Source organism: Lutra lutra, chromosome X (genome assembly GCF_902655055.1).
Source record: "Lutra lutra chromosome X, mLutLut1.2, whole genome shotgun sequence".
NCBI classification, from domain to species: domain Eukaryota; kingdom Metazoa; phylum Chordata; class Mammalia; order Carnivora; family Mustelidae; genus Lutra; species Lutra lutra.
Genome location: NC_062296.1, coordinates 4963398 through 4974019, shown reverse-complemented (window position 1 = coordinate 4974019; position 10622 = coordinate 4963398). Strand labels below are relative to the sequence as shown.

The 10622-nt window shown below is 63.3% G+C and overlaps 1 protein-coding gene across 3 annotated transcripts; it reads right to left on the bottom strand.

Annotated features, from left to right (window-relative positions):
• Positions 1 to 4283: 4283 nt before the first annotated feature.
• Positions 4284 to 10102, bottom strand: LOC125091660 (melanoma-associated antigen 8-like). Of its 3 annotated transcripts, none has more exons than XM_047715407.1 (3): positions 10073 to 10102; positions 5578 to 5660; positions 4284 to 5416 (listed from the first exon to the last, which is right to left on the bottom strand). In XM_047715407.1, exon 3 carries the CDS (start codon positions 5393 to 5395, stop codon positions 4394 to 4396), a length of 1002 nt encoding a protein of 333 aa, XP_047571363.1. In that variant the 5' UTR covers positions 5396 to 5416; positions 5578 to 5660; positions 10073 to 10102; the 3' UTR covers positions 4284 to 4393. The 3 variants fall into 3 exon arrangements, with proteins under 3 accessions (XP_047571363.1, XP_047571362.1, XP_047571364.1); XM_047715406.1 differs by lacking the exon at positions 10073 to 10102 and adding an exon at positions 9206 to 9270 and having other exon boundaries at positions 5597 to 5660; XM_047715408.1 differs by lacking the exon at positions 10073 to 10102 and adding an exon at positions 8846 to 8868.
• Between the last annotated feature and the right edge of the window lie 520 nt (positions 10103 to 10622).

Sequence of the window (10622 nt, the reverse complement as noted above, 5' to 3'; positions counted from 1 at the left end):
AATAATAAATAATGCATCAATATTAGCTCATTAATTGTAATAAACACACCATATAAATGGAGGCTGTTCATAGTGGGAAACTAGGGGAGGGGCATGTACAAACTCTGTAATACCTTTGCAAATTGTTTACAAATCTAAAATAAAATAGTTTAAAATAAATAGTTTATTGAAAATTTTAAATAAAAAGGACAAAAAGAAACTGAACAAAACATAATGGGTAGGTGGAAAAAGAAAGGAAAAAAAAAAGTAAACACAAGCACACAAAACCGGTGTGGAAAAAAACGCTGAATATTCTTTCTTTCCTCTCCTTTAACTCCCAAGCATATTATCATACACAAGTCTGGATTCTTCCGTCTCATAAACATCTCCAGAATCCACTCCTTTTCTCAAGCCCAGCCCCGCTGCCTGAACCCGGCCTCACACATGTCTTCCCTGGATTAGAGCAGGAGGCTCCCAATGATGCCAGATGTAGGCCTGCAAACACGATTTGCCCAAGAAGGGCTTTAAGACATCTGCAGTGGTGTCTGCCACAGGGAAGGTCTGGCAAGAGTCAGGAGGAACTCAACTCCTTGCAAAGAAGACTAGAACACAGAGCAAGTTTAGCTACACTTGGAGGAAAACATCAGCTCCTCAGAGCAGAAACACAATGACTGAGAGTCCTCGGGCTGGGGAGCTCCTGTCTGATTTGCCTTGCCCCGGTTAGGGTAGCTGAGGGCCTGGGTGGCATGTGCCCACGTAGCAGGCTATGGCTAAAAAACTGCATTCTAGGAATGACGCCAAGGAAATGGGTTGACGGCCTGGGGCACGTCCTAGCTGCTACACTGTTACACCCTTAGAGCTGGGCCCATCAGTTCCCCACAAAGGAACATGGGAAGGTCCTGTCGGCAGAGGAACCCCCGCTTCCATCCTGGAGAGCCCCACGGGCTCCAGTCCTGGGACTTGGGCCAAGAGCACCCAGTTCACGAGCTCAAAGAGGCTCCAGCTCACCTCAGCCTCCTCTGGGCTCCCCTGACCTCCCCTGCTCAGCCCAGGGCAGTCCAGACGGGATGCGGTGGGGGTGCTCCTCCTTCCACCTCTCCTGGGGCGGCCAAGCCTCTGTACAGCCTTCCGCATGGGAACCCGAACCCCGTCCTCCATGGCTGCTTTTGAGACTGGGGGTATCTGGGGTGAATGGGGGGGGCATCCAGGTGGCCACGCCATCCCCTGCTAAGTCTCTCCTCTGCTACAACGGCCCGACTACAGACACCAGGGTCCCAGCAGGCTCTGGGGGTGGCTGACAGGAACACACGCCCTCTCTGGCTCAGCCTCAGGAAGCAAAGCGTCAGAGTCACCTGCACAAGGCCACCAGCTTCATGAAGCAGTTGGGGTTACACAGGAGATCTCCGAAAGTAACACAGCATTGTACACGGTCTCACCCAGTCGCGGGGCGATGACGGTCATCCGCGGGCCCCGGGCGCACTCGCCACCAGGGTGTTGAGTCAGCTCTAGCGGACGCACGGGCACGCTGAGCGGGATTCGTGGCTGGGGCCTCCCGAGGGAGGATGAGTGTGAGAGGACTGGGGAGTGAGGGCTTGGCAGCGGGGAGGCAGGAGGACGAGACCCCAGACATTGCAGACCGAGGCCAGGGTCAGGACAGGCCGGGCGGTGCACGAGGCATGGGGGCTGCGGGCCGGGCCCCAGGAGGAGGACCCCCGCCCTGGTTCCCACAAGGCCCACATGCAGCTGGCTGCCCGGCTCCCAAAAGACTCATGACGGCCCCGAGGGGACCGACGGGGTAGCTCAGGGACCGGGCGGTGCAGGGGGCAGGAAGCATCCCTACAGCCCGTTTCCCGAGCGGGGGCTCCTGTGGGGAAGGACGCCCGCCCTGCACAGAGCAGTAAGGCCCACGCGTCGGGCATGACACACACGCATGAGGGTCCGTGGGTCCGACACCAGTGTCTGGCTGAGGACGCAGCGCGCTCTCTGTTCTGTGCTGTCAGGGCAAAGAACGGATCCGGGTCCCTGGGGCGCCTTCGATAGGAATGCCTGTGACAAACAGGATTCTGCCACGGGAGCCTTCCTAAGCGCAAGAGGACTGGCCACGCTGTTTCCCCCTTAGCCTGGGGGCAGGAGGAGCACAAGAGGGGCCCCAGCACTGGGCATCGCTCTGATTCACTCTTGCGGACTACGTTCTCAGCCCAAAGCGGCATTTCTACTTTTCCGAGGCAAAACCCCCTCATTTCTGGGAGCGGTTCCTGAGAAAGTCAAACTTGCCTTGAAAGTCTCCGCCTTTGGATGTGCCCAAAGACCAAGGGGCAGGGGCTTCAAGTGCGGGATCGCATCGAATGTTCACGAGTTGGCACACGCACGTACGTGGCTACCACATCTCAGCGGGGCCCATCGCCCTACTCACTCCCGAGCCCCTTTCGGCACTTCCCAGGGCCATAACCTCCAAGATCTCAGTGGGCTGAGAATGTTCGCTTTCCTCGGATGCACGGTCCGAATCCTCTCTAACCCGTGAGTCTCTGCTCCTGTCCCGCTTTGGAAGAGGCCGGAACACGTGCACGCTGGCGTCTGAGGGTCCGCAGTGCTTGGGACAGCTGTCCGGTGCTATTGTGACCGCCCCCCCACTCTCCCCCTCTCTAAATGTTCCGTTGCCCTGACAGATCACAGACGCGGGGTTCGAGTGGAACGTCAGAGAAGCGAAGCACGCCGTGCTCTCTGCCTGTGCACCTCCGGGAGGACAGATGGTGCCCAAATGGGTGAGGGTGGGGCAGGGGGTCCAGACCAGCTCCGTGCAAGGAACCCAACGGTCCCCAGGAACAGGCAGAGACCACCTCGATGCCTCTTTTCAGCTTCTCTCCCATGCAGACCTCTGAGCTTCCTTCCTTCCTTCCCACGAACACCCAGCCACTCTTCAGGACTGGCCGTGGACAGCTCCGGGGAGCCCCGATCCTTTCTCCTGGCCGAGGAGGCAGCGAGGGCTCCCCCAGTCCAGGGGGAACAGGGCTGTCCGGGACGTGCGCATTCCCCGCTGTCGTCCACAGGACGTTCGTGGAGACGGTAGGAATAAAGCCACTGAACCTTCACCGCGTTCAGATACCCTGTGACAGGGCCCGGCACGCTGTCCCTTCAGGCCACAGGACACTCACTCGGCCTTCCCCACAGCCCAATGCAAACTGCTCCCAGCATTTATCCATTTAAGACATCTCTCCCGCCCCCAAAGCACCCGATCCCCAAAGAGGGCCACTGTCACCACCCGGCTTCCCCGTGACCAGCAGCACAGAAGCGATCATGGGGCCCCTCAGGACACAGCCCTGCCACCCGGGCTGGGTCAGGGGCATTTCCAGGGCAGTGCTCGCCTCGGGAGCAACACCCCCTCACTCTGCTTCCGCTTCATCTGCAGCTCCAGGGCCCGCCTGCCCACCTTCGTGCCAGGACCGGGACTGCCACACACGGTCCCCTATGGCTGGGACGCGTCCTGCTTCTAGCGTCCTCCGCGCTCACCCGCAGGGCCTTCCAGACAGTAGAACTCAGCCCATGTCTAGGGATCGAGGAGCCAGTGAGCAGAGCTCCCTCTGTGCCGAGAGGACGCTTCTCCTCCTTTCTTGAAGAACCAAGCCAGGGCAGGAGCCCCGTGTGCGTGTGTGCCTCTGGCATTTACACCATGACCGCCGGCGGGGCGTCAGAGAGGCCAGAACCCACGCGCTTCTCTTCCCCCATTCCTGACCCCCTTCCCCTTCCCCTTCCCTTCTTTCGCCTTCCCAACCCATCCCGAGGCCCAGCCCTGTGATTCTGGCCCAGAACCCAAAAAAGGAGGCAAAGTGTCTAGGCTGGTCTCTAGGACATGGCAAAAATCCTTTGTGCTTCAAGGCATTTTATTTATTTATTCGAGAAACAGCACACAGAGAGGGAGAGGGAGAAACAGGCCCCACTGAGCAGGGAGCCCGATGTGGGGTGAGATCGCAAGATCCTGAGATCCTGGCCTGAGCTAAAGGCAGATGCTTAACCAACGGAGCCCCCCAGACGGCCCCGGGACATGACAAAACTCGTAACTCTTGAACTGGGTCAGGACAAACGCTGTGTTGGGGGATGTCACTCACACACTCAGCCGCTGAAGCCAACGAAGCCTCCTATAACAAGGAAGCCCCCTGGAGAGCTTCGCCAGGGACACCAAGCTCTGAACTTGGGAGGCATCGCAGGGAACCGCCCCCCGCACCCCCCAAAGGAGGCTCTTTGCCCTGCATTTCCCCCCAACCCTCCCTGGCCCTGCACTGCTTAGAAATCCCAGGGCTCTCTCTTCACACACACACAGGGAAGAACCAAGAAACGGCCTCACTCCGTGCCCAGCGCCCCGCAGGACAAGCTGCCGACCCCGCCGGAGCCGGGACCGCACCACAGCCGCCCCTGGGCCTCAGGCCCCCTCTTCCTCATGGCTCACAGCCTCTTCAGAGGGGGCCAGGGAGGGAACCGGCAGCCCGGGATAGACTCGCAGCAAATACTCCAGCACCTGCAACCTGCTGGTTTCCGCGTGGGCCCTGGGACCCCACAGGAACTCGTAGCGGGCAGGGTCACTGCCGGGCACCTGCCGGTACTCCAGGTACCCTTCCTGCACCCAGACATTGGTCAGGAGCTCCCGGGGCTCCCCATAGATGATGTGCTCCTCGCCGGCATACACCCCCATGACCCCCAGCGCTTCCCACACCACCTCCTCGAGGGCACGGTCGCCCTCCAGGAGGATCGCCCCCAGGAGCACCACCAGGAGGCCGGTCTTGGGCGCGCCCTGCTCAATGCTCAGCATCGCGTCGCAGGTGAGGCCCAGGACGGGGACCAGGACGTAGGAGTGCTCGCTGGGGTCCACTTCCTTCACCTCCACGCCGAACACCAGCTGCATGCACTTGGACGCCTGGCCCAGGATCCCGGGGAAGGCGTCCTGCTCATCCTCGCCGACGATCGCCAGCATCTCCGCCTGGCTGGTCGGCTCCTTGGTGAGATACTTGAGGAGCAGGAACCCCACCAGGTCAGCTGTCTTCTCCTGGAGCACGTCTGAGAGCCGAGGCTCGGCTTCTTCGGACTCCTCCCAGGTGCTGGACCCCTCCTCATCTGAGCTGCTGGAGCCCTGGTCGGGCAGGCTCCAGACAGTGGCTGCCATGGCCGCGGGCGAGGGGCAGGCCCTCTGAGGGCTCTGGGGAGGACTCGGGGTCCCCGCAGCAGACCCCTCCTCCGGGGGGCCCAGAGACAGGGCAGAGCAGGAGAGGGACGGGACGGTGGACTGGGAGGAGGCAGAGGCGGAGGAGGGAGGTAGGGCCTCCACCCCTCCAGCCCCGCACTGCTGTGCCTCCTCCAGGCCCTGGCCTGGTCCTGGTCCAGGGTCTTCCTCCAGCTTCCTCAGCTCACTCCTCTGACCCAGGGGCATGGCGTTGGTGTCGGGCTGAACCTGAACACACATGTGCGCGGCTCCTCAGGGTGCAGCCCAGCCAGCAGAGGCCCGGACGTCCCAGAGCCGACAGTGGGCTGCGTCGCCCATGGGTGCCCAGGGTTCCCCTCTGGGTTGGGATGGGCGAGCCCCTGGCTCCAGGCTCAGAGCAAGTACCTCACCTTGACCACTGGCACTCACCTGCACCGTGATCCCAGGGACTCCTGCCTCACACCGAGGGCTCAACAGCCCCTTCTCGACGACCCTGGGGGATCAAAGGAGGAGGCACCTGACGGTGCAGACTTACAGCACAGGCCCGGGGCCCAGGGCACACAGGAGGGCTGGGTTGGACTCCCTGAGTGGGCCACCCGTCCAGGCTGGGCGGTCCCCTCCTTGGCCTCTCGGGGGACTTCTTTCCCCTGCCAGGACCTAAGCCCCACCCCGCTTGGCCCAGAGGCCAAAGGGTCCCAGCAAGACCACGCAGCCCTGAGCCTCCGGGAAGGAAAGCGAGGGGGTCCACATCTGGACCGGCCTGCATTAGGTCTACAGGGCTCGTCACGGATCTCCAGGGATGGCCGAACGTCGGGTTCCGTCTATACTGGATGGGTGCGACCCGCTGTCTATACCTTGACCCCTCGGAATGCCTGGGAAAACTCCCTGTGCTGACTGGAGGCCACCTTCCTGGTGTCGAGGCCTCATCTCATGGAGAAGCCAGGAGGAAAAGCGAGGAGAAATCAGTCTGCCCACCGATGCCCCGTCTCCCCACCGACCCCCGTGTCCCCATGGCTGACAGAAGTGTGAGGGCAGGCCTGGGCCCTGGGGATCCAGTTGTGGGAGGCATCTCCTCATTTCCCACCTCCACCCGTGCCTCCTCCACTGACCAAAGTCCAGACCCTCAGGCACAGGCCCTCCCCTCCCAGAGCCCAGGGATCTGGGGACCAAGAGGGGCTGCGCCTGACAGACCCGGCCAGGGTTCTCAGGGCGGTCAGGGAGAGCTGGCCAGATTTCTGGGCCATCCCCTCCTTGTCCCAAGGGGTGGGTTGGGAGCCCTCGCTCCTGCCTCGGGGGTCCCCACATTGACTCTTGCCAGGACCAGGGCCTCCTGTGTGTCTGCCAGGTGGGCTTCCTCGGATGACCCGACTCCGACCTCTCCCAGCATGGCCCTCGCCTCCCTGAGAGCTCCCAGAGGAGGGTGAGGAGCCACCACGCCCATGTCCGAGGGTCCATCCCCCACCGTCCGCTTCCAGCAAGATCCCAAAGGGCTGGCGGTGGGGACCGACCCCTCTGTCCTGGGATGGGGATGCCCTCAGGCTCCCGGGAGGCTAATCCTCCTTCCTGCCAGGGCCGGCCCTTCCACCCAGCCCCCAACCTGAGATAGAGGCCAGGTGCCCCTCAGCCCGAGACCTCACTCCCCGAGGTCTCCCCACCTTCCAGCCCATGAGACAAGTGAGCATGCCTGCCACTTTGGGCCACCGCTGACCGATCCTCCCTGGGCTGCCAACAGGGCAAGGCCGGACTCCGGGGCACTGGCTTCTTTGCTGAGAGGGGAGGACCGGGTCCGGCCAGTCCTCCCCCAGGGTCCTCATCCTCACTCCCAGAAGGACCTGTGACCCTCCTCCCCACCCCGTGCTCCACACTCACACCCTCACGCACACAAGCCCACCACACCCCAGGCCCTGTTCCTTCTCACCACAGCCCGCAGTCTCTCACACCCGGATGTGGACATCAGGACAGGCATGTGCTCCTCCTACACTGGGGCCTCCTCTCCGAATTGAACGTGCTGGGGACCAGGATGCCTCAGTCCTCCCTCTGGTCCTCACCTTCCAACACAGCAGGCCCGCCGTCCGCCCGGGAGATCTTGAAGCCTGACGCTCCCACCCAGACCCCCGGGTCTGGGAGACTTGGTGGGAATGCAGGGCTCGCCCTATGCGGTCATCTGTCCCTGGGGCCTCCTGGGACCAAATCTGGTCTCTGTCCCCAATCCTGCAGTCCTCCTTGCAGTCCTCGCCTTTCCCCCCAGCAACACACGGCCCATCTCCCCCCTTACGCATTCTTGAGCGGCTGCTCCATCCTTGTGACCACCGGTCCTCAGAGGCCCTGAGGCTGAAGTGGCCATGCACGGCGTGGGATCGCCCACCCCAGGAGCCTCCCGTGGCTGAACCAAGGCGCGGTCCAGCGGGCTCCCTGGGGACTCCCTCAGGTCCTCTCGCCTCGAGCCCTAGCGGGTCCCGGGCCTCTCCTGTCTGCTGTCCCGGGGCCGGTGCTCCCACACCAAGGCTATCGCTCCCCTCAGCCCACTGGCTCAAGTCTGTGACCACGATGTGCAGCGGCGAAGCCCAAGATTTCCCAGGGCTGACCGCGGGGGCTGAGATGAGGCGTCCAGGTCTCTCGGGCCTTCTTCCCCTTTCCAACGGGGCTCCCTGGTGCCTATGCCTTTGTCTGCTGTACTGCCTGTGGATCGGCTCACAGACAACGGGGCATCCAGCCTCTGGGAGACCCAGGTGGGCGAGTGAGGGACACACACACACACACACACACACACATGCACATACGAACACAAATGAGGAATCCGTGTCCTACACTCAGACTTCTAGGGGCTGACTCTGGTTTGGGGTCCAGGCTCCCTCAGACCTCCCTCTGCATCCTCACCGTGAAGCCCAGCAGGACCTGGGCTGCCCCCTGCCCCTCTGAGCAACCGAGCCTTCTGCCAAGGTCCCCAGTGTCTCTGAGAGCTGGATGCGGAAGTCCGGACTCGCCACGTGCTCCCATCCCCCTCTCGGAAATTCCCCGACTCTGGGCTAGACTCCAGGCTCCCTCAGTCCTCCCTCTGCATCCTCACCGTGAAGCCCAGCAGCACCTGCCCCCACGTCTTTGCCCACCCGAGGGAGGCCCTTTTCCTTCGGCCAAGGTCCCCAGTCACTAGAGAAACCCTGATGCGCGAGTCCCACCCTAGGGGATACGAGACCCCCATCCCGCCCAAATGCCTTTCTAAACTGACCCTGGTAACAGAATGCTGTGAGGTCCCCTCTGGCCTCCCTCAGGGTTCATGCCGTGACTCCCATTCGCGCCTGAGCCCTGCCCTCTGAGGACCTGAGATCTGTGCCTTACACCAGGCCCTCCGTCACTCAGAGACCCGGATGCGGAAGTCCGGACTCGCCACGGGCTCCCATCCCCCACCACGGATCTTTCCTGACTGACTCTGGGCTGGGGTCCAGGATCCCTCAATCCTCCTACATCCTCACCATGAAACAAAGCAGGACCTGTGCCTGCCCCTCTACCCCACTGAGGGAGGCCCCGCTCCTTCTGCCAAGGCCCCCAGTGTCTCTGAGACCCGGACTCGCCAGTCCTGCCACGCTGGCCTCGTGTCGCCATCCCGCCTGGAGAACTTCCCCAACTGGCCTTGGGACCTGACATCAGTGAGGTCCCTCTGTCCTGCCTCAGGGTTCATACCTTGAATCCCATTCGTGCCTGAGCCCTCCCCTCGGACGACCTGAGATCGGCTCCTTACACCAGGCCCTTCGTCACTCAGAGACCCGGATGCGGAAGTCCGGACTCGCCACGTGCTCCCATCCCCCACCACGGACCTTCCACGACGGACTCTGAGCTGGTGTCCAGGGTCCCTCAGTCCTCCCTCTGCATGCTCACCGTGAAGCCCAGCAGGACCTGTGCCCTCCCCTCTCCTCGCCCCCCACCCAGGGAGGCCATGTTCCTTCGGCCAAGGTCCCCAGTCACTAGAGAAACCCTGATGCGCGAGTCCCACCCTAGGGGATACGAGACCCCCATCCCGCCCAAATGCCTTTCTTAACTGACCCTGGGAACCGAATGCTGTGAGGTCCCCTCTGGCCTCCCTCAGGGTTCATACCGTGACTCCCATTCACGCCTGAGCCCTCCCGCTGACGACCTGAGATCGGCTCCTTACACCAGGCCCTCCGTCACTCAGAGACCCGGATGCGGAAGTCCGGACTCGCCACGGGCTCCCATCCCCCACCACGGATCTTTCCTGACTGACTCTGGGCTGGGGTCCAGGGTCCCTCAATCCTCCTACATCCTCACCATGAAACAAAGCAGGACCTGTGCCCGCCCCTCTACCCCACTGAGGGAGGCCCCGCTCCTTCTGCCAAGGCCCCCAGTGTCTCTGAGACCCGGACTCGCCAGTCCCGCCACGCTGGCCTCGTGTCCTCATCCCGCCCGGTGCCTGCCCGGACTGATCCTGCGGCCCGACCTCAGTATCGACCCCTGTGTCCTGGGCTCCCAACTCCCTCGGTGCTGCCCGTGCTCGGGCCCGACCCCGTCCCCCCTGGACTCCCTGGGACTCCCTGGGCCGCGGTCTTCCTGACCCGGCATCCTTGCCCTCCGACCAAGCTCCTCAGCCCCCTCGGGCCCCCCAGGCACCTTTCAGCCGATGCGCCCTGTGGCCACCCTCCCCAGGGGCCCCAGGGCCGGTCCGCGGCAGGGCCCGAGGGGCTGCACCAGCTCGGGGAAGGCTGAGCCCCACCGATCTCCCTCAGGTGCCGACACCCACTCCAGGGAGGGCCTGGGCCCGTCCCTCTGGGGACCCGTGTCCCCTGCCCTGGCCCCGGCGGGAAGGGCTCAGCCCGGTGGCGGTGCCAGGGGCCCCCTGGATCCCGGGAGTCCCCCCACGTCCCCCGCTCGGGGCACCCTCAGGGCAGGGTCTACCTGCACGCCTGGCTGCCGGGCCTGGACTCCTTCCCTCCGCCAACCTGAATCCGGCTTCCCACACGCAGGGCCTCGCCTCTCTCAGGCCTCGGAGGCGGAAGTCGGCGCTCGTCACATCCGGACCCCAGAGGAAGGGGTCCCCTAGGGCTGACAGCACCTTGGGCGGCGATGGGTCCCGGGTGGGCGAGGTGGGAGCAGGGGAGCGGGGAGGAGGGTCCCTCGGTCCCCCCTGGGCGCCTCGCCTGCCCTCTGGCAGCACTGGGCCCCGCTCACCGCAGACCTGAGCCCCAGCGGGATGGTTTTCGGGGCTTGTGCCGCACCTGCTCCCGGGGCCCGGGGTGTCTCAGGGCTGCTGGCAGGGACACAGTGCGCTGGGACATGGGACCCCTCGGCCCTCACCCAGGAGGCCCTCCTCTACCCTTGTGGGACACACGCAGTCACGGGACAGATGCCTGATGTGGACCTGCAGCGCCCGTGACCGTGGGGCAGGGTCGGAGGAGAAGCGTTCCTTCCAAGGGGTCCCTTCGCCAGCGGCCAGACTTCAGCAACA